This window comes from Vanessa tameamea, chromosome 7, assembly GCF_037043105.1.
Source record: "Vanessa tameamea isolate UH-Manoa-2023 chromosome 7, ilVanTame1 primary haplotype, whole genome shotgun sequence".
Taxonomy (NCBI): Eukaryota; Metazoa; Arthropoda; class Insecta; order Lepidoptera; family Nymphalidae; genus Vanessa; species Vanessa tameamea.
Window position 1 is genome coordinate 11151074 of NC_087315.1, and position 24915 is coordinate 11175988.

The window sequence follows — 24915 nt, forward strand, 5'->3', positions numbered from 1 at the left end:
CAAATTACAATATTATAGTTATAAATTGTTAAAATTAAAGTAAATTGTTATCGACAAACTCAAATTCTAACTGAAGTAATGTAAAGGCATTTCTTGATATTAAAAATTTAATTTAAAAAAGGTTTGAATACGAAAGCCGAAGCTATGGTTGACTATTAAAAGTACACTAACATCTTGATGGCTTTTGAAGCAACTGTGAACATCGACAGAAAGATAGTCGCACATCATAGTCTTTTTTGAAAATTACTATTGGATTGGAAAGACCCTCGTTTTTCGTAAAAAGTTTCTTCACAAATCTATTCAGGATTTCTTACGAACCATTCGCGTTGTTTGACGACCTCCTGCCATCCGACGCTGATCGAGCAATCTTGCCGCCATTTGTTGTTGCCTGAAATTGATAAAAATATCTCTTAAATATAAAGTGTGAATCTGTAATTGCCTCTCAACTGAGTGAGAGAGTGAGAATCTCTTAAAGAGAGATAAATTTATAACCACGCTGCTCTACAGAGGCTGCTTCGTATCAGAATTCCACATACGTTTCCTAAAATGTTTTACATATATAATCACACGTTTATGTAACATTTTTTTTTAAACAGTTAGTAGGTCAGTCATGAGTGATTGTAAATATAAAATAAATACAAATATTTAACAAAGAATATGTTTTTAGACTATTTTCTTATCTAAATCTTGTAGTATGTTTTATGATATTTTAATGTACCATCGTAAAATTAACGTATTCGTAAATTTGCTGGACATGTGTCGTTTTTGATATTGTTTTGGTTAATTGCAATAGTTATTAAAATTTCATAATTACAAACTTACAATTTTTGTTTACGTACTTAATTATTTGTGACGTCATTCTCAGCAACAGCATAAAACTGTTTCAACTCATAGAACTTTTTACTAGCTAAATTTCAACCAACGATTAACGGTCGCCATTTGTAAATAGTCAAATACTAAACGGCCAACTTAAAACAATTGATTGCGTTTGTTTTAAATAATAAACGGAGTATAAATACGATATATGATATGGGCATGTTATGCGGAGGAATTAGGACCATGTTGTTAGGAAGGTCTTGAGCATGGCCATGGATGGATATAGAGGAAGGGGAAGACCAAAGAAACGATGTATAGATTGTGTAAAAGACGATAAGGTTGGAAAGAATGTTACTTGTAAGATGACGTCAGACAGAGAAGTATGGAAGTAGAAGACAAGGTGCATGATGATGAAAGTAAAATATAAATGAAATTTTGTAATGAATATATTTTTGGAAGTTGGTTTGAATTAATTACAAAAAAAATTAACACAGGCCTAATTTTAACGCATACATTTTCTAGTGTTAGTTTTAAAAACACCTTGACAATGATTGTTAAAGCAAAATAATAATCTAACCTTAAAGACTACATACGTCATTCAAGTACGTAAAAACTAAACTTATTATGACAAAAAAACTATATCTTCGAATTCATAGAAAAATATTAGGAAAAATATTTTGTGCCTTTGATTCTTCGTCATTATTTGAATGTCATGTTTGTTATGTTTATTATATAGAAGGTATATAAAAAATGTTAATAGTCATCAGCGGCTTTTGCCTCACAAAATGAATACTTATGGACTGATTATCTGATCATGTTTTTTTTTTAATTTTCCGCTAAATTTAATATATACAGACACGGTTTTATTACATTGAAACGTGTTGCTATCAAACAACGCGAATAATACGTTTTTTTTAAATTTCTTTTACTTGCAACATTACAAAGAATACACGTTGAATCTTTCTGACTTATATCAAAACATATATATGAGACAACTCAATCCCTTTTTACGTACTGGGATATAATAACATTTTTAACATTTTAAATAAATCTGCGGTGGCGACGGCGGTGGAATAATTATACTTGAAAATTTGAGGATTGCAAAAGGAATATGTTAATTCGAAGTTAAAATGCTCTGAGGTAAGCGTAGGATATATCTAAAAGTATAATTTAGTATATTCTCAAACACAAATCCATAGTCTTAGATTATTTATAAATCTCGATATAGTGTCCTACTACAAAATAACTAAAACAAACGAACCAACTCTATTGTCTAAGCGTGACAGCTACGTTTGACACTCGCTAAACCATACCTCTTTACTAGTGTGCGTTTTCTTAATAGTTGTATTTTATTGCGTTCTCAGATTTATTCAACAGTCTATCTAGACATGTAAATACTGAAAGCCCGTTGGTAAAAAATATACGAACCGCATTCAAAAAATAAAATTGCCTGATATAGCCGTCGGTGGAATCCCACCCCATCTCATCTATTGCTACTTCGAGATAATTTTTATACATTTACAAAAGTACAATGATACAAATATTAAGTACTTGTTACTTAATATTATATATCATCGGGACGTATTTCTTTCAGATAATAATAAGGTCCTCTGATGGCTGAATCTAAGGTAGCATCAGTTAAAGCTAAATTGACAATTCCTAAATTAGAATCACTTGCTGCGGCATTGGTTGTGAAATTATTATATTATGTTTTAGGTGTTATTCAAAATGCAATCGATATTCCTCTTCAAGCTGAAATTTCGATCTTAGTTGATGTTTATGTTATAAAATAAACCTTTGTTACAAGTTTTGACCATTCGTTGATAGTCAATCAGAATTCGTTTATCTAAAAATATTTAATAAATATCCAAATTGTACACACTAAATAAGAAAAAGAAGAAAACTAATCATTGAAATTAAACGATATTTTCACCTAGTCAATATTATAGTGTGACTTACTAAGCCATAAGAATTTATATTAAATATATTTTTCAAAGAAATGAATAAACAAATATAATGAAAATTACGATTATAATAGAAATAAACGTATTAAAAGTAAATAACATACTAAAAATATGATCTTAATATTTACTTTTTTTCCAACAATATATTTTCAACTAATAACGTTAAACTATTAGGAATTCCGCTTAAATACGAGGTCTGGATATATAATTTTTATTTAAAATAATCGCACACTATTCACTTTGTACGATACGCGTGTATTTGGCAAACTCAAACATACCAGAGAAATCGAAAGAAGGAACAGAAGAATCCCGGCCATCGCGTCTGACTTATTGATTTGATATCCTCGCCTGAGCGTGCTTCCTATTTATATAAATATCATAAACATTTTTCACTCGTCACGTCTCAATAAATATGTAACATTAGATTTTATCAACGACTACACATACGCTCATATTTAAATTCGACTCGCTAAATTGTATATTATTAACTGAACATTTTACCGAGACCTATATATTTTATTTTAATAAGCTCTCTATGGTCCTTGATATTGATGCGCGAGGGGGGGTTGAGCTCAATTATAATTAGATAGTTTGAAATAAGTGTTTCCCATTCACGTATAAAGTTAAATACGTAATGGGAAAAATAATAGAATTGCATATACGATATCATTAATATATTTATATGAAATAACATTGTTACTTGGTTGTTTTGACTAAAGAAAGTTATTTTTTGTCCTCGGTATGAGCTCGTTTGATAAGATACAGAGAATTTGACGTTTAATAACGGCAATGAGGAATTTCTCTTAATTAAGCGAGGCGTTAATAGCAACTGTAATAATAAAATATTGCAATAACATTGTATCTTGATTAAAGTACCTTTTAAATTGCAGATGGCAAACGAAATGGAACTTCCTGTTCCTTTTTCTCGTGTACTGGTTTATTCGCCTTTTAGACTCGAATTTTTAAGAACCTTGGCCTTTTTGTACCCTTACCGAGTGGAGCTCAGAGTTACATATCACATAAAGAATTGTAAAAATGGGGTATACTAAGTTTAACTGTATCACGCTTACTGGGCGTGATGTTTTTTTTTATAACTTTTTATTTAATTTTATTATTGCATTTAAATATAATAATGAAATTAAATTAAAATACAAAAACAATATAAACTTTACAAAATAAAATGAGCATTTTAAAGAAAGTACGAAAATAATTTTATAGTCATCACGTAATATTTTAATTAAAATTACGCACACGCATCTTTTTCTCGGATGTGGTTAAATAGGAAAGGAGACCGCAATAAATAAATAAGTTTTACAGACAGAAGAGGTTCTCGATATTTTTCGTTCGTATCAACCTTGGAAACTTTATGTCCCTTGTGCCTATAGTTACACTGACTGACGGCCTTTAAGAAGAAAACACAATTCTGTGTGTGTGTTTTTTCGGGAATTTAAACACTCAACTCTAGACTCTGGGTTGCTACTGAGAATTACTCGATGGAAAATCCAAAAGTTTTTACTGGTTCAATCCGATGTTTGTACCTAAACTCTCGTGTACTTCTATGCTAGTCACGAGCCTAGTGATGCAGTACATACATGTACCCAATACTCTAGTAGATGGCGTTAAATCACACACAGAGAATTTTTTTTTTTTAATGTATATAATTATATGGTCAATTCTTTACATCACAATTTAATCTACCGCTAAAGACTTTCTACACGTACACCTAAAACTACTAGTTAGGTTGTTCAACCCAGACCCATAACCAGGCCCGCCTTTGAGCTTTCAAGTAGGACATTATCACCATAGTAAGGTCGACTCTCATAAGTAATAAATATAATCCAAAATTGTATAGACCTGCTTAATATAAGCGAGTAAAGTATTCTTGAGAAGAAAGTCTTATTCCATATAACTTATATTATATATAAACAAGGAAGATCACTGATAAGGTCACTTATTTATAACTTGTAATGTACCTATTTTTTTCGGCAACTAAATTTTGAAACAGATATCTTGAACCGATTGAACTAAAATTTAGAATACACTTTTAGTGTGGATGACAATTTATGGTTAGATATGTGACCCTATTCTAAATCGAACATGACTTAACACCCAAGATAGCTGAATAGTTATTTTTAATGCACAATATCTATATCAAATAAAAGGGCATGCTGAGAATAACTCGAATAATAAAGTAACGTCACTCTAAATCCAATATGGTGGACATCTAAAGATGGCGGGATAAGTGTTTTATGCATTCCTACAATATGAGTAGCGAATGAGAAGACTCGTTGATAATATGCGTTTTAAAATAACCTGATCCAATCCGTATTCAATTTTGGTGTACTGGAGTTTTTGAACTTAGGCGAGATAGGCTAGGACTGATTGGCTTACTGTTCGAAATTAACCAGCAAACGACCTTGCAACAGTAAAGCGTTAAATGAGATGAACAGACTGATAACCTGTCCAGCGATAACTAAAAAGAAAAAAATAAATTAAAAATATATATCACTCATCGCATGTCACGTCATTACATTAACCGTCACTTAAAATAACGGCCGAATAATATTATAAGCGTTTTTATTCTAAGATTGCAAGATATTGCAAGAAAATTATGACACTGACAGACTTTGACAATTCAGTAGAGGATATCATATTTAATTTAAATCTTCTAATGACTAATTAGGCCATAAAAAAGTTTTTATGTTGATATGACACTAGACGTAGTCCAAAGATGTTACACTATTTTGGACCATGTTATCATACTATGTTAGTTTAATTTTATATGCAGTTGTCTGTTTAGTGCTTTAGATTCAAAAGGTACTAAGAGTTTACGACTTGATAAAGGAATGAATTTGAAAACTGACGAAGGTTTTCTTACTCTGACTGTACATAGTGAGTAGGCGGGCCTGCTAAATCAAAAGACCTCTTGAGAAACAGGAATCCAACAAGTGACTGACATCAATTCGGTTACGAATTTGAAGGTTTTCTTTCTAACTCGGGCGTATCACTGTAAACTTCGACTGCCGTAGCATTTCTTTCTTATCTAAAAATTCTGTTCCAGAAAAGAAACTATCTCAGAAAACATAAATAATCATGACTTGTTTTTAATTATTCCTCGTCTAGTTTGATATTGTTCGTTCAGACGTAATTTACATCGTATTATCGTTCAATAACTCTGCTCGAACTGGTTTGAACAAGTAAGCGAAATGATACTTTGAGATGAGTGACTTACAGTCAGACCGGATGAAGGGAAAGCGTAGTCATTAGGTCTGCTTATATTTCGATTAACACACAAATAATATAGTATATACTAATCCTAACTAATATTACCAATTAAAAATAAGTTTGTCTATTTTTTTGGTACGCTTTCATTTCTTAGCTACTCAAAACGATTATTATGATTTTTTTCATAGATACATTTATTGTTAAAAAAGTAAAAAGTAAAGTAAAGTTTTAAAAGTATTTAAAACGTTTAATATAATTAAATCATATTATATATAGTAATATTGAGAGTCGTCAATCAACAAGAGCAGCTTAAAAATAATTTCCAAAAGTCTTTGTCTTTGCATTTTTATTCCGAGATATATTATTAAGGAAAATATCGTAAGAAAACCTGCATATGTTAAAATGACTTCGTAGAAATGTATGTCTCGACTTGTGTTACAACATAGGCTTACTAAAGGTTGTACGTACAAGAGTTAAAATTTCATATTTGCAATTAAAATTATTATTGTTGAACTACTAAAATAAATCCGCTTAAAGTAATTTACTAGAATTTTGTTATTAAGTAATAACTTCATCTATTTCTATAAGTCACAATAAGCTCTATTGTAAAAGATACTTATATATCTATATAAATAAATAATTAATTTATTATTGAGTCGTTTTGATCGTTAAACAACAATTTATTTATGCGGTTTTTATGGAATATAAAATAATCATACCATGAATAAATTAGTTAGTTGTCATTTTACTTTAATCTTCGTTTAGTCTTTCATACTAACGTTGTAATTCCATTAATAAGACCAAGTAACAATAGATTTCCTAATAGTCCTAAATATAAATATAATTAATATTCACAGTGACTCAATAAATTCGTTATAAAAACTGTCGTTCGTTTACCTTGAACCTTTAACTTAGTCGTCAGAAGGTCAAACGATGTTTAAACGTACATATGTATCATACTCGTATTATGAATATGTAAAATTGCTCTTTTCCTGTTTAATGGAACTTATCAATTAACAGTTAACCGTTTGATAATAAATTTAATATATAAAGGGTTTACTTATAGACTTTGTTTAGCGTGTTTTTAGTTCACAGATTGTCTCTTTCGGTCTTCCTTGGTTTGACATTCGAAAGAAAAAAACAAAACATTGTTTAACGAATTGTAACTAAACCTGTAAACTTTTGTTTTTTTTTTATGGTATAGGTGAAAGTGACTACCGTTGCCCATGGTGATCTGCAAGTGATCGGCTTGCAAGTGCATGGCCGGCTTAGAAAAGTCTACGCTCTTTTCTTGAAAGTTCCAAGTCGTATCAGTGATAATACCATACCAGAAATATTTACGTTATTGCTATGAACGTTTGTATAAAGTTTCAATACGATACATTTAAAATGATGTGAGATTGTGTACGAGTTTTATACGTTATATATTTAATACTATTTGCTTAAATATATGCCTTCTTAATACCAAAACTTTGTAAGGGATATTTGTCAATCGAAAAATATTTATTCAATAAATCTATGATAGCATAATGTATCTGATGTGAATTATTCAAGTAGGCTCATATGACCTTGGCATCATCTAATGAGTTATTTTTATACAGATAATGAATATTTGCGCTGAGAAAATTTGGTCTAGTAAGAAAATTAAGTAAGAAGTAAATTGACAGACACAATCATATTATTTTTATTATATGTATTTAGTGACTCTATATACAGAGTAAGTGATAAGTACCTTCGTGTTTTAAGAATGAAGATTTTTTATGCGGCTTTCTGAAGTGTGAACTGCCAAAAATCGTCACGCAATGATCGTTTGGCTTTGCGTTAAGACGTTGGATCACTCTGGATCCTCTACCGATTTTTTCACGTGAAATGTTCCGAGGATTGATCGCGTCTACTGAATTTCTACTTCGGACATCTTGTCAAAATTCCAAGTTTTTCATTCACCCGCACCACCTAGATGTCCGAAAATCCACGACGTCCATATTCTGCCTCGCACAACCACCCGAACGAAACCAGCTTTCGCTAGCCGTTTTTCCGAACCGATACGACTTGGGAAACTTCAAGAAAAGAGCGTTCCCATTCCTCAAAGGCCGGCAAAGCACCTGCAAGACCTCCGGTGTTGCAGATGTCCATGGGGAGTTATAATCACTTTCCATCAGGTGAGCCTGGTGAGCTCGTTTGTCACCAATAACATACAAAACCAACTCAAGGGGAAAGCGTAACGCCCGAGAGGGGCGTTTCTCTTTCTCGCTTCCTCTGTCTAATGTATATACAAACATACATTACATTACATTACATTAGCAGCCTGTAAATTTCCCACTGCTGGTCTAAGGCCTCCTCTCCCTTTGAGGAGAAGGTTTGGAGCATATTCCACCACGCTGCTCCAATGCGGGTTGGTGGAATACACATGTGGCAGAATTTCGTTGAAATTAGACACGTGGAGGTTTCCTCACGATGTTTTCCTTCACCGCCGAGCACGAGATGAATTATAAACACAAATTAAGCACATGAAATTCAGTGGTGCTTGCCTGGGTTTGAACCCGAAATAATCGGTTAAGATGCACGCGTTCTATCCACTGGGCCATCTCGGCTAGATTAAAAAAAACGGGATTCCTCTCATTTTTATGATTTCTTTGAATAGTTTGTAACGATTAAACAACATTAGTATGAACTAGAATGTATTTAAGTCTCATGTTATAATTACGTATATATATATATTAAAACAAATGTTTATATAATTACCGTAAGATATATGCTTAACCCACATAATAAACTGGGCCCTTTTGATCTTTACATGATAAGAACAGTTTGAGATGAAATGGGAAAATCCTTAATACACAAGATATAATAATCTTAATCATTTCAAGATAACTAGTTTCCGCCTTAGTTTTAGCGGCTAGCTTTTTAGAGTTTAAGGAATTGTGGGATGTGGATGCGTAAGTTGGGGCTATCGCGTGTCTCATTTAAGACGGCCTTGAGGAGGACGGCAGCCGGCGTGGCCACGCTCTGCCATAAACATTAGCGAGGAATTTGGGGGAGACCAGATCACCTTCGTCCTATGAGCCAAGAGCAGAGCATAGCATGAGAGTGTCGCGGAAGTGTTGTATCAACACGATCACGCAGTCTCTCCGATCCGTGCCTAAGACGGCCATCGCAGTGACAAGTCAATCGAACATGAGCTGTTTGACATTTGCGGGCTGATTTTTTACTTCATACATATTAATCTCAGCGCACAATATTTCTATTAGCATTGAATATCTGTTCAGTTACGGAGACGCGACTCTCTACGTTTAACTATCGGTGTGCATTAACAAGTAGGTATAATTTTTTTTCGCTTCCTTTATACTTACAACCACGTGCTTCCTTCATAGTACGTCAGAAATTTATCGTGGAGGGGAAAGCCTTCGTGAGCGCAAAGATCTGCATTAATAGAATACAGAATCGAGTAAAAATAATTCAAAATACTTTGTTAATTTTAATTTATACTAATCATCAGAGGATGTCACTGAATTACTATATACTGGCGACACACCCGGATTCACACGGGTGCAATTTCAATTTATTAATAAAGAATATCATATGATATTTATATAATATACACCATATAGCATTCAAAAATAAAGTAAATTTCTACCAGTGTAAAAATTTAGAATTTCGTTCAATCCGGAAATTACATTACATACAAACAAACAAATTTTACCTCTTTATAATATTATTAAAGTGTTAAGTGTATACATATATATGACTTCCTGCTATAAATAGACTAATGTCAGTTATATAAGCATGCATTTTATAATGGTGACTTCCAATAAATACGTTTATATGGAAAACGTTGAAATTCTATTAAATAATATTGAATAAAAAATACCTTCGTTTGTTTTTTATATAAACATTAATTATTGCTTATTGATATTGCTTATTCTACCGTCAAGAAGCAATACCTTGTGTGGTCTATATCGGTTTGAGATCAACGATCCTTTGGTTTGCAGCGTATTTATTACATGAGAAACTGTTTATATATTTTTTAAATACCAGTGTATATGAGTTAAAAACTGAAGGAAAAAACTCCAATATGGAATTATACGTCAGAACTTACTCGTAGTAACTACTTATGATCATGCTATTTTGTTCATTACGCACCATTCTCAAAATACGTGTCAATGAACTCCACATTGAAACACAATTTAAGCTTGGTACTTGACTCAAATTTACACGTGTATATTGTATACTGGAATAGATTATACAGATGATTAACTTACTATTTACTATAAATTAACTTCTTGACCGATAGTAACATAACAATAAGCTACATATATATTTTTAAATGTTATGTAAGATACAATATAATTTCTCATACTTTGATAAATGATAATCTTATTAAATCAAATCTGTTTATTATTAAATTTATCGACCGTGAAAATACAAGATTTTTCTTTAAAAATCAATAGACAGTTTACTTGGTGGTAGGGCTTTGTGCAAGCCCGTCTGGGTAGGTACCACCCACTCATCAGATATTCTCCCGCCAAACAGCAGTACTCAGTATTGTTGTGTTCCGGTTTGAAGGGTGAGTGAGCCAGTGTAACTACAGGCACAAGGGACGTAACATCTTGGTGGCGCATCGGTGATGTAAGGAATGGTTAATATTTCTTACAACGCCATTGTCTATGGGCGGTGGTGACCACTTACCATCAGGTGGTACCCATTTGCACGTCCGCCTACCGATATCATAAAAAAAAAATTAGATTCGATAGCTGCCTAGATTAACATTTTACTTTATTGAAATTAGTATCGCAACGTTGAATATGTCTCATGAGTTTATTAAGTTTTGGAATTTATTACCCAATAACATTTAATTACTAATAAATGATACATGTTATGTGTTTTGTTGCAACTATTATTGGAACGTGATCATTACATGAATAGGAAAAAATCGACATAATTTAAACTCTTCGTAGTAACTATGCATTAATTTTTCCTCATATAATTATGCTGTTGTTAGTTGATGTTTAGGTTAGTTCTAATTTATCTGTTTCACGTGAAGTCCCTCTAGGCAGTGCCTTGGCATTAACAATAAATTAGTCGGTAATGATTTTGCTTTGATCTTTGTATAATTTTTCATAATAATTTATGGATTTATTATATACGATTTAACACAGAGCGATTCAATTTTGCGAGGATGACACATCTCCGATGTTCACGACTGGCTCCAGTAAACAGTATCGTTACATCTTAGGTCAAGTTAATAAATATGTACTTACAATGTTATATACAAACACGATGCTGCTATACGTAATTTATGAGAAACGAAAACGAAAATATATTTTGTCTATTGTTAAATTATTGAGTAGTTCCATCAAATTCCATAAGTGAATGGGTCTAAATTTATGTTTTACTAGGCTGACTCCTGTATTCTGTCACGTAGAATTAGAGTAAAGTTCATTTTTTTTTTTATTTTTATTAAACTGTTGCTATATAATTACTTGGTACAACGCCAATCGATCTTTTGCCCCGAATTGTAACACATTTTACCTCAAGCTTTTATTTGGAGATTTACCAATCTTAAATAAAAATATTTTTGTATGATATTACTTTGGTACCGTCCGTTCAGACAATATTCTTTACGACAAAATTCATATAATAAGTATACGTAAAAAATAATATGAACATAGATTACGTACTTCCGTCCACTTTCATGTTATGAGAGGTTACAAGTTCGAAAATCACCTGAAAGTTCTATATCAATCGGACAAGTAATGTAAGACATTATAGCTTGCAGGTATATAGCTAGCATATATAGGCTATATATCTTAGGGTCTTCCACTAAAAAGCTTATGAATCGGATTTTTTCATGTAAAGTTTTTAGTAACAGCAAACAGCTTGGAAGTTGGCAGTGTTTATTTTGCCGTACATCATAATTCAAGTAAAGCATCTGAACTCTTTACTGTATTGTATTGGATTGGACCACCATCCCATTGGAATATGAGAGTATTCACATTCTTTATAGAACGCATTGAATAGTTGTACACTATAATATCTCTCGGGCTGCAGTGATTGGTCACACTTGAGAAAATCAACCTGGAAAAGATCACTGGTCGTTTACTTTTTTTTTTTATTTGCGTACCATAATTCGTGGCAGAAACCATCCGTTTATTACGACATACAATCGTAATTGTTCTGATCCAATTAAAAGAAAAAAATATATATATCACACAAACATTCTGTGCATTCACTGAAAAAGATTAAGACGGTTATCGGTTCGTCTACAATTTATATCAAGTATTTTCATAAAAATCTAAAAAAATTACTTTGAATGATCTTTGTTCAAAGGAAACAGCCCATAGTAACAAGTCAATGATGAACGAATGTATGCAAAAGGCGACTTTGATTTCGGCACTATTAGCCCGTCGTGACAGACGGTAAACAAAGTTCTTTGTTTGATCAAACTCCGGCTGGAAGGACCAGTTAGCCTCGATAAGTGAAAGTATGCGAAATACTGGCTCTATTTACAGTACAATATTTTGGTGCTGCCATGCTGCATTTACAAAATGATTTAAAACATTAACTAACGTATTATATTAGATTTGATTCTGGATCTATATCCCGAAGTAAATGTTTTAAATTTGATACAATTTGTTATAAAATGTTAATTAACAAATGTTCAATAACGTCTAATAATATTTTACAACTATTTTGTGGAAGCATCACTTCAGCGTGTTGAAGCCGTATTCATTTATATATTTTGTAACTTGTAACATCGTATCTGTATATTAACCAAAACCTGTATTTTAAAATGTTTAAGGTTTTTATGAACCTTGACTGTTGTTGGAAGGGAGATTTGTATATTAATACGTGAATATCGATATTCCTATGTTTTTATATTAGTTTTTCGTATGTTTTGTTAGTACTTATTTAAAGGATATGTGATTGACAAAAAACTCGTATAAAAATTGGCCTAAAACAAAATCGATTAAATTCGACCACACTTTTGAGCCCTCCCCCAGAATTGGGCTATTAAATGCAAGAGGATTTTTTAAAATCCTCATGATGATGATTATCCGACCACCGATTCTGTTCTATATATATTAGTGACTCGCCCCGGCTTCGTATGCACTTTTCTAATAAAGAAAATGAGAAGCTTAACAAGAAAATATTTAATAGTTATATATATTTTGTAACGTTTACATATTTATTGTAATAAATAGATTGTAATAAATGATAAATTTGAATTAAAATACTATCGTGAAAGATTAAAATTTGACCAGAGCTGATTCAAATTTGTATGATTCAAGTGACGAGATCTAAATTTAATTGTTAATTGATTGATTGTCGATGTTGAATAAAAAATGTTCGGTTACTATGCCTCGTGTTTGTATAATTTGATACAAATTTGCCGCATTGTGTACTTTAAATTAAATTTTATCGGTTTACATAGCAAATAATAGCGAACAAAATATCCACGTGTTTGTCGTGTCAACTATGTAGGAGTTCAATACATATAAATGGGGCTTAATAATTATTTAGACACACCGTGTTTTTTTTTGCGTATCATTTGATAATTTTAAAATATTGTCTTTCTACTATAATATAAGACTATTATTTATTACGCAACAATTATATTTTTAAAGAAAAAACGAATACATTTACTGAAAAAAAACATTAATAAAATAATTTAATGAGATTAAGCAGTTTATATGTTTCCTTTATTACACATTTAACTTGTATATAATCTGGAAAAAAGATGTTCTACAACAGATTTCAAAACCAGAATAATCTATCTTAAGGTAAAAAAATTATAAGTCGTGCTTTTTGGAGGTAGAATTTGAAATTATTGGATGACGTCTCCCACAATAGGCTTGCACAAAGCCCTAATACCAAGAAAAAGATCATAACTCAGTCGAGTCCTAGAACAAAGGAATAATATAATGAACAAATGATTTTGATAATAACAACATTAAACTCGGTGAATTATTATGTTCGTCATTAATGTCCTGTATATGTTTTTAAAAGTATTAAGCGTAATGTTCAGGACGTATCCCGCTTCCCCGCTCCAGTGCAGATTTGTATATAGTATACATACATCCAAACAGAACGTAAACGATATTTTCCTCCACAAATGACAGTACAATAATTTAATGATCTAATAAATTTCAAGGTCAAAGAGCGCAACATGTCTTATATGACGTTTTAAAGTGAAACGAAAAAGGAACGTGCCACGTCTGTTAAGTATAACGAATAACAGCTAACCATGAAACTATATTTTAATGTTAACATGTTTTCTTAAAATGGAATAGATGAGCAATTTACTGTAACGATTTTCCTCGTCATCTGTAAATAATTGTGATTTTTGCAGTTGAAAAACTTGAACTTAAAATAATAGTTATTAAAAGTATAACTCCTAACTACTACTACTCTACTCCTTCTACTTTAACTACTACTAAAAGTATACCTCCTCAAATTTGAAAATTTGAATTACTCATGACAGTAGATTTATTGTTACTCACATAAAAAATAGGATGGCATTTTCACGTCTGTTATATTTTTAAATTCAGAACGTTTTCCGGTTTTTCCCCTCGCACTTTTGAATTGCCAATGTGTGCGTACGAGTATGTACATACGTATGTAGTTGTTACATACGTTGAAACAATGACAAATCTGAACTTCTAATTTTAATTACTCATAATAGTACATTTATCGTAACTCACAAAAATTAGGAGTGCATTGTTATATGTATAACTATAAATTACGTATATCTCATAAATAAAAATTTACTGATGTATTTTAAGATAAATATTTATTCACTAATTTTAATCACGCTGTATTTATTGTAATTTCTCTGTATCTATATTTTTTGAGTCTATTTTTGTAAAAGATTGTAGATGCTTGTGCGAGGCAGAAAATTACTTAAAATTCTCTTATTGTGCGTGAGATGACTAAGAGAAAAACAATACGAATTATATTATATTTTTTTAAGTTTAATTTATTAAAACGCCGACATTTAAACCCGAAGGCACTTGAATGGATCAATATGACGTTGTAAATCACCTTCATTTATAGAAATTGGACGATTTGGAGTTCATCACAGGATCTAAGGCATGGTCCCTATTTAAAAAAAGGGCAATTAGTACAGGAATAAAACAAGAAAATTCTTTTATGAATTTATTCGATACACTTAATTTGACTAGTCAATAGCATGCAAACTATTTAAATAAATTAACATTAAATTACTGTTACGTTTTAACAAAATCAAAATCCCTGAACACTTGACTATGAATTTCATTTCTCAAAAAGAGTAATTATAGAACTTGTTCTGTTTTCTTTTGATGGAATTAACATTTCGAACCGATACAAGCATTACATTTGATTTAAACTTGTAACATGACAATTCAAGTCTACGAGAGATTATGATTTTTTTAACAGAAAAACAATAGCTTAAAATCGAATGAAAGGCATTAATCAAACCAATTTAATTAATTGATCATTTCTACGAGTTGGAAATAGTTTAATAAATGCTATGGCAAGTTGTGTGAAAAACCAAACAATCACAAGAACTGCGAAACATAATCCTATTTAAATTACCTGTCTTTTAATATTAAAATATTCTATACAATTATAATCTAAGTCATATTAGTCATGTATGTAACTTTGTCGTTTTCCGTAGTTTACAACTAATAGAACAAATGTTTTAAATTGTGTTAGAATAATAAGGCTACGCCACAGTGCGAAGTAGCACGGGTTTTTTTTTCGCGACTTATCTTGTATTAATGCTAGATTGTATGAATATAATTGAATTAGAGATTTGTACAAATTGAATCGAAATTGAAGTCGCTAGCTAGTATAAATGCATAACATGATAATAAGTGTTTGTCTGCTTTTATGTAGCACAAAAACTTATGACAAATTGATATCGTGAATAATGACATTATATTACATAGGCTGAAAAGTCAAAATTTCATCCACCTCTTTTGTAGTTAGTACTAATCTTAAAAAGGCCACTGTTAAAATTTCATGATATTCTATTCATTATTTTGTGAGTTATTGTACTAAGAGTGACGATACTTTTGTTATTTTCAAAATAATGGATCAAACACAAATTCGTGTTTTTATTTTACCCTGCTTCTTCACGAGAAAAAATAGCGTTCAGGCGAAGCAATGGCGTGGAAAGTGTTATGGGGACTCTGCTCTATCAGAAACAACAATAAACCGTTGGTTTTCTGACTTCAAACATGGTCGTAGAGACACGGATGATGTAGAACGCAGTGGACGTCCAAATGAGGCGGTAACACTAGAGAATATCAAAAAATGCACAAAATCGTTTTGAATGATCGAAAAGTCAAAACATCGTAAAGATATCAAAAGAAAGTATTGGCTTTATATTGCATGAGCATTTGACTATGAGAAGGCTCTGTTTAAAATGACTGCCGCGTTTACTCACTGTTGACCAAAAACAAGAACGTGTTGATGTTTCTGAGCAGTGTTTGGCCATGTTTAAACGTAATAAACCGGATTTTTGCATCGATATGTGACAATGGATGATATATGGATCCATCACTTCACTCCAGAATCAAAACGATAGTCATCTCAGTGGACAGCAACTAGTGAACCTCGTCCAACGCGCCCGAAAACACAACAATCGGTTAGAAAGGTTATGGCCTCGATATTTTGGGATGTGCATGGTGTAAACATTCATCGGCTATCGTGATATGGGAAATAACATCAAGAGTGAATATTATATAGCGTTACTGGAGCGTCTGAAGGCCAAAATTGCAAAGAAACGTACGCACATGGCGAAGAAAAAAATGTTGTTTCATCAAGACAACGCACCGTGTCACAAGTCAATCAAAACAGTGGTAAAACGAATTGAACTTCGAATTGCTCCCATATCTATATACCATATTCGCCAGATTTGGCTCCCACCGACTACTGACTATTCAGAGATCTAAAAAAAATGCATGCCGGTAAGAAATTTCGCTCAAATGAAGAGGTTATCGCTGAAGTTAAGACCTGTTTTGAGGCAAAAGATAAATCGTTTTACAAAAGTGGTATTGAAATGTTATAGCGGCACTGGAATGAATGCGTTGTTTTTCATGGAAATAACGTTGATAAAAAAAGCTAGTTTTGAAAAAAAAAAACTTGTTTTCTTTGTGAAGCCCGGGACTTTTCAGCCCAAGTGTTATGTTAAAATTAAAGAAATACGTAAAAAACGTAGTACGTATTTTTCTTAAAATTAATCTATGCATAATATTAAATAAAAAGTTACTTTTCGAATTTATTTAACAGAAGACAATATTTTCAAAAAAGTCAATTTGGATAAATGCAGTTATCAAATGGATTTCGATCTGTATACGACAAAAACATATAAAGATTTTCGACATTTTTTTTTGTAAAACAAGCCTCTTCAGAATCCTTCTAGAATGGATACAATTTAACCCTGATTAATTCGTCCCATTTTACTTCTTAGGTTTGCCGAATCTGACTTTGAAATCTAGTTCTCTATAGTGACAAGAGCAACACACTGGAAGTTCTGCTTTGATCATCTCTGTTTCATTGTCTCCCTTGGCGACCATAACTTCCCATACATTGATCTTTTGTCTGCAGAATGTAACAAATTCTGGCAACGGTGAAAGTTCCTTAAAACACGGTGCGTTAGGAGTTCTGAAATGAGAAAATGTAAATTAATTAATAAAATTAAATCTTTATCTTTCGCGCTTGGAGTCTGATGATGATGTTCTTCTAATAGATTTTGACCAGATGCCATTCTCAACAAAAAGTAATGGAGAAGTACATTGTGCAAACAGGTGCACTCTCTATTTCTTTACTCACATAACCAGGCCTATTTTTTGGATTTAAAAAAATATCTTCGATTTTGATAGCTCAATTTTTGACGAAGTTTATAGGCTATTCAATGGCATGTAAAGGTAAACGAGAGCAGAGAAGGAGGGAAGCCCATATACCATCTTATTTACCAAGATTGGTGGTGTAAGATTTGACTTAAATCTCTTACAATGCTATTATGTTAATTGTAACCTTAATTTAAAATATTTTGTATTGTAATTTTATATATGTAATGTAATTTTGTAACTTACGTGCATGTCTCGAGACGTACTCGTTGAATGATGTCTTTACCAGGAACTTGGATCACTGTGCGCCAAGGTTCATCTCTCTTCGGTCTTACTTTGTAGAGGGGTTCGTACTGTTAGATAAAGTAATCAATGACCAACGAGACAATAAAATTTCACATATTTTTAAAATATCGCATTTAAACATTGATGTACATATGCAAAACATTCAACAACTATATTCTCAAGAAAAACCTGCTCGTAACCTTGAATATAACAATTTCCGTAAGGCGTTTATCTGCATTGTTACTAGAGTAGTATATTGCATATATGATTTGGTTGTTGTATATAGATGATTATATAAAAACTGAATCATATATGCAATTATGAATAGATTGCTATTTGGTAGAATTTTGGACCATTTCAGAACGTCAACGCAAAATTACGATAATAATTATCTGATCTATTCAGATATTGATATTATATATTTAGAAAAATACAAAGAATTCATTTTCAAGTATGTTTATTTTATTATATTTCTAAATTCAATGACAAGCAGCGGATCGCGATTGGCTGATGATGATAAAAATGAAGTTTATTCGAAATATATCTAAGTAATAAAATACTTCGAAGTCACCAAGATTTTGTTTGATATACACAAAATATTAATAAATATTAAAATGTGGTCACATGTAACTTACATACATACATTCAAAAATATATGTAAACTAATATTGATCGATAAATATGTATTATCACGTAGTAACCGGTTCAATTTGAATTAAACCAAATGGCAAGGTTATAAAAATCAAATAAATGATAGAATAAACTTGAATTAAAACTTACGGTCACTATACTCTCGCAATTGTCAGCACTATCGGGCCCGCCTTGACGGTTGTTAAGTTCAACTACCATTGATGGTTGAGGCACCACTTTCTGTAAGAACAAATAAATTCGTACTTGATAATCATACCGTCGAACTACTGCAAAATACCAATTCTTAGTATTGTTACATTTCTGGAGGAGAGGACCAGAGTAATTACAGGGATACATAACATCTTAGTTTCCAAAGTTAGTGGCGCATTGACGGTGTAAGGGATGGATTAATATTTCTTATAGTGCTATACTTATGGGTTGTTATGATCCCTTGCAGTCAGGTGGATTATTGAGCAAAATTTGAAATTCGTTAAGGCAGACGAATGTTAGTCGACTGATTTTTGTTACATTTGAAATATAATGTCACGCTTCATGATAAGTAATTTCCGTTTTTAGTTCTAACAAAATCGATTCAATAAAATTATGTCTCACCATGAGACTATATATTGTTGATTAATGTTTTTTATGATACAAAACGTTGCAAGATATGTTTCATGCAAACTACATCATTTTATGAACTAGGTAAGATGAATAATAATGATATTCAAAGTCGAATGTATAATTTAATTTTATACGTATCATTACATTAATCTCAGCAGCTTCATTCGGTTGACAATTTGGAGTAGGGTTGCTTATCATCAGCTCCTCTGCGATGTGTATGAGTGTCGCTCTAAGTAATTTATTACAATTTATTGCATGACATTTTTTATTTCAAAACGTATTATAAATATATAATTAATTCCTACGATACATAGGTAGTATACTCGTATATTTGATTAAACAATAATCAGATACGAAGTTCAATTAGTTACGAAATTTTAATATAAAAAATATTTAAAATAAATAAGAGTATGTTAACACTGTACAGAAGAAAACCAAATCCACACACAGAAATAACACAATATATTAATAATTTGCCAGGAATCACATCCGAGTAACTTACGTAATCCTTGAACATGTCGTTAAATTTTTCTTCTGGGTAATCTTTTGGTTTCACTGTACAATACGTGAGATCCTTGCACGAATCAGGGATATGTTCCGTTTCTTTGTCTATTGGTTCTGGATATTGAATCGAGGATGCTTCCATAGCTGAAAATTTATTCACTTTCATTTCAAACAATTCATAATTTGTCAATACGATGAGTACAGTTATTAAGCAGGTAAATTCATTCGAGAAAGGAGTAACTATAGGGGTAGCCGATTCTTATCCTTAGAAGATGGTGGTCGCTTCGTAGTGAATTGAAGATTCAAGCATTACAAGTATGCTAGAGCCAACTTGATTAAAGTATTATATAATACAAAAAGAGAGAATATAATTGAAAAATCAATCGTCACACATCACAATGTAAATAATATTCGGTGTTACTTAATGTTTGTGTAATTACAGAATTGTGTATAGAATTTGTTACAGTTCCGTCTTATTATGTCATATTAAATTTTAGAGGCAATTTTTCTTATCATATTATAGGACGTGCAATTAGACCACCACCCTATAGACAATGGCGCTTTTATTGATATTAATCATTCCTTACATCGCCAATTCACCACTAATCCTGGGAACTAAGATGTTATGTCCTTTGTGCTTGTTTAGCAAACTCACAATTTAAACAGGAACACAACAATACTGAGTACAGTTGTTTGACAGTAGAATATCTGATGAGTAGTGAGTGCCAATTCGAGGCTTGAACAAATTCCTACGACTAAGTGAGGCAATTAGGCATACTGTTGTTGAAATGTTTATTAATGGCAAAATATTTAGGTATTTATTTATCCTCTTGTTATCATTTACTGCATGAATCAGTTTGAATATTGGATCAAAATTCGTCAGGTTTCATCTCAGTACCAAATATCGACACTTTGTATTACTGAAAGTTGATCGGGACGTAAGAATTGCATCCTAAGTCATAGTCTATGTATATGCCTAGCCAGTCGATGTGAAACGGTGAGCAGTTACCATACACATTCGCTCGACTGCGTTTATAAACAAAATAAAAAATAACAGAATCTTTCTTTTAATAATAAATTCTTAACAAAGATACGATTTATATATTTTAATATTAAATGGACAATTCTTGTATGTAATTATAAATGTTATTATATCTCGCAAATAACTAACGATTTGGCTCAAATTTTGTATCTCAATCATTTTAAGTAGATATATACTAGATGATATATAGATGTTTCTCCTGAAAAATACGCTCTTTTGATTTTTTTTTTTAAATGTTAGAGTCGCTTGAAACTCGGTCGTGTTGAGAAACTCGTCCGTTTTCTATAGTCACAATTTATTATTTTAAAATGTTTGTTTCTTGTTTGAGTGTGTTTATGTGTATGGTATTATATAAAAATACGTTAAACTTACGATGCTTAGCGCTCGCTGCATATGTTTGTTGTAGACTAGCGCTGACCTGTGAACCAGATAATATATATAAATATAGCAGAGTTAAATATAAATAAACACCGTTTTCCTTATTGTATAAATTTAAAAAAATCAAGTTACCGATGATTTATAATACAAAATTGTATTTGAACATTTTATATGTTTTTATAGAATTAGTATTTCATTTAATAAAATCCGTTAAATACGATAAATATTAATATCGTTTTTGCTAACCTTACTATATAATGTTCAAGAATTCGTCGTTATTTCAATTTGTAAAGATTTGTCATAATATTTAAATAAACGAAGGTCTTTTTAAGGAAATACATTTAAAACCCGTGTTTTATAGGATTACTAAAGATCGTGATCAATAATTATGTTCATAATTACCGCATATGTATCATGCATTCTCAGTATCCGTTACAATAGACATTATATTGAAGAGATTTATTGTTATATTTATCAAACGAGTGTCTTCAGAGATTAAATATCGACCTAAAGTATACAAGAGTTTTCTTAATGACGTTTTAATTTTTAATAGAAACACTAGTATCTTTAATATTCATACATTAATTTATCTATTTAACTTATATTATATATTGCACTGAATAAGAAATATATAGACTTCGTAACATTCACTGATATGTTCAATAATATAGCGATTAAGAATATACACATAATTTTAAAATATTTTACAGTTATGTAATATAGGAAAAAAGAAAGAATCTACTCATATTAATAAAGTTTGTTCATACCTGATTTAAGTTCTTTTCTAAAAATGCAATGTACAAAATCTATTTTTGTTCCTACTACTGCCTTTAGTCCGTAAGGCAATTAAAGCTATTACGTCTTCTTTTTTAATAATTCAGAAGTAGATTTAAGTTACAATGTTGTTATATGTTTCATTATAATGTAGTTACAATGTTGTTATATGTTTCATTATACTATATTTATTTATTTTTACTTACACACACACACACGTATATATACATATAAATGGATCCTAATTTCCGTTCGTCTCGCTATAACTGGAGAAAGACTATCGATTTCATTCTTATTTTTTAATACTTATAGAACATACTTATACTCTTTCAGAAAAATAAACAGAAGACTTACAAGCGTGTATGCCATACTAGCAGTTTATACGGATTTTTTTTTAAATTATTTATTCCAGATCGAATTGTATATACAAAGCTAAGACAGGACAACGTCTGTCGTATTAGTATTACAATATAATTACATCCATAACTGCCCTTTCGGTCTAAAGTAGTCAATTAAAATTTATTAAATTTAATTTATCCATTTTAGTTCTAATTTATATCCAAAGATGGCATCTATGATCATCTTTTTGATATATCTTTTTCCTGTGACATATGGCTCACGATTATCGCTTAAGCTTGTCTGTTCTTTGTTTGTTAAACAAAATACAAATTTAGATTATATTCTAATGACAAATAATATTTATGATCTTAAGTTGTAAATCTGATACTTTAAATTCGCTTGATATTCCTTCAAGTTTTTGCAAAGACCATTTAATATTTATCAAGGTGATACATATAAGCACATTAGTAAACGTAAACATACAATGTTGATTATGTTATGTCTTATATATTATCGATACGTATTTATGTGTGTGTTATGTTTTATCATTTATCTCTTAATGTGAGATTTATTTTAATTTAATCTTTTCTATGAATACAATAATAAAGTTGAGCAACACACTTCAACTATACGCGATATATAAGCATTACAATAAAATCGATTATTCTAACTGGCAATAAATGATTTAAGTTAATAATTAGTTTTAATATAAATATACAATGTTATGTTATTTTTATATTCATAGTCAATTTTTAGTTTTACGTATAAAAATGATAGCATTATGGAATGACCTTAAGTTGCTAAAAATCCCCCTTTAATCAACAAGTAGGTACATTGAAAACAATTGAATTAAAATAATTGTAATTAAGCATCTGAGTCATTGATATGTAATATGAATGGCTTAACTGTGTGTGTGTGTGTTTACATCAATTATGAATTGATTTGAGCCTATGTGTAAAATGAATACGAAAAACTCAAATAATATTCCATTACGGTTACAGTTAAAAATTTGACAACGTATAATATTTTAATAGAGAATTCACTTAGCTTAGTCCACTAATCTTTTGTTAACAAAACGGTGTTCTGAGACCTGAATTAAAGTCAGTAAGTACCGTATAATATATTTTGGATGTATTTATGTTTATAACAGCATTAAAAAGAAACGACTATAGAATATAAAACTTAGAAGTCCAAAGGCTCAAAAAATTTGTTAATCGAAATGATCGGTTTTAAATTTGAACTTAGTGGAACACGTTTTAAGAACAAAGACTTTTCAAAATCTAAAGTTTAATTAAATCTTTTAAAAGATAAAATTAAAAAATAGCTTTACTTTTACAGCAGGCGGGATAGCTCCGCGTGAATTTGCATTTATTTTCTCAAAGAGTATCACTACAGATTTCTCTTTTATGCGTTTGAATTAGCTACTCTGATTACTTTATAGTACTATATATAAATAGACAGGCGATATGAATTCTCTTAATTTATATTAAAATGAAAGTATGTCATGTAACTAAGTTCATATTTCTTTATTTAATTTGTATTTAATGCACACGACGAAACTTTTAATCGATATGTGCGTTCATGAATACATACTCGTACATAAAAATAACATTAGATTTTATTTATAATAAGAGCTTTTATATAAATCTTAGGCTCGTCATTTTATACAGCAATTGTCAAATACTTTTGCTAGTCTTTTTTTAGTCCGTAGACCAAATGGTTAACAGGATCAAGTATTCTTGATATTTTATTTAAGTTGGGTTACTAACCTTTAAAAAAAACATAGTATTAAATATAGATAATCCGTATAAGGTATTAAGATATTCACAAAACTTGTTTAGTGTAGGGCAATATCATCTCTGAATTCCTTAACTATAAACAATTTAATAATCGACCCTCAGAAGTATACTTCTAAATGTATTTATCTCAATAAATAATGAACAAAAAACTTACAATAAAAACGAAAGTGATCGCCAACATCTCGACAATATTGTTGTATTCACTAAGATTGTAATGAACCGTTCGACACTTGAACTCGGTATGACAAAACGTGCGGCCGATGCAGGCCTAAAATACTAACTGGCACCAGACAAGCCGGTAAATGAGATAGTTTCTAAGTGCGTGCTTATGGCGGGAGATTATCGTCAGAGACGCGCAGTGCGCTGGAAAAACGCTAGTAAAATCAAACAACGCTTACCGTTATTAGGTTTCATAATTTAATAAATATTTAGTTATTAATCTTATTTATAGAGGGTCCATTAACAATTATGAGAAATTTATATAGTTATTGGGTAAATCAAAATCAGAGGAATGTACTTCATTCAAATATATATAATTGTAAATCGTAATTTAATTTCGAAAGGTTTCCATTGAAATTTCTTAAAAAACTAGAATATTTAGCGTGGGACTGGCTCAAACTATCTCGTGAACTGGCTTGTGTTTACTGTTTGCAATTAACAGACATGGCAAGCTATTCTCAATTCAATGTCTTGCATGCAAG

The 24915-nt window shown here is 30.9% G+C and overlaps 2 protein-coding genes across 2 annotated transcripts in view; one reads left to right on the forward strand and one right to left on the reverse strand.

Moving 5' to 3' along the window:
• Window positions 1-24915, forward strand: part of LOC113398311 (uncharacterized) — a 120733-nt gene that overhangs the window by 39630 nt on the left and 56188 nt on the right. The window lies entirely within an intron of this gene.
• Window positions 17395-24518, reverse strand: LOC113398315 (uncharacterized). Its single transcript, XM_026636977.2, has 6 exons — window positions 24369-24518; window positions 21297-21342; window positions 19881-20026; window positions 18908-18997; window positions 18089-18195; window positions 17395-17657 (listed from the first exon to the last, which is right to left on the reverse strand). Exons 1-6 carry the CDS (start codon window positions 24393-24395, stop codon window positions 17453-17455), a joined length of 621 nt encoding a protein of 206 aa, XP_026492762.1. The 5' UTR covers window positions 24396-24518; the 3' UTR covers window positions 17395-17452.

Excerpts from the sequence above, each read along its gene's own strand:
- LOC113398315 (XM_026636977.2), bottom strand. The coding sequence starts at position 24,395 with ATGTTGGCGATCACTTTCGTTTTTATT. Across the intron at positions 21,343-24,368 it reads CGATCACTTTCGTTTTTATT|GTCAGCGCTAGTCTACAACA; the intron begins GTAAGTTTTTTG and ends TCTGGTTCACAG. Across the intron at positions 20,027-21,296 it reads TGCAGCGAGCGCTAAGCATC|CTATGGAAGCATCCTCGATT; the intron begins GTAAGTTTAACG and ends ATAAATTTTCAG.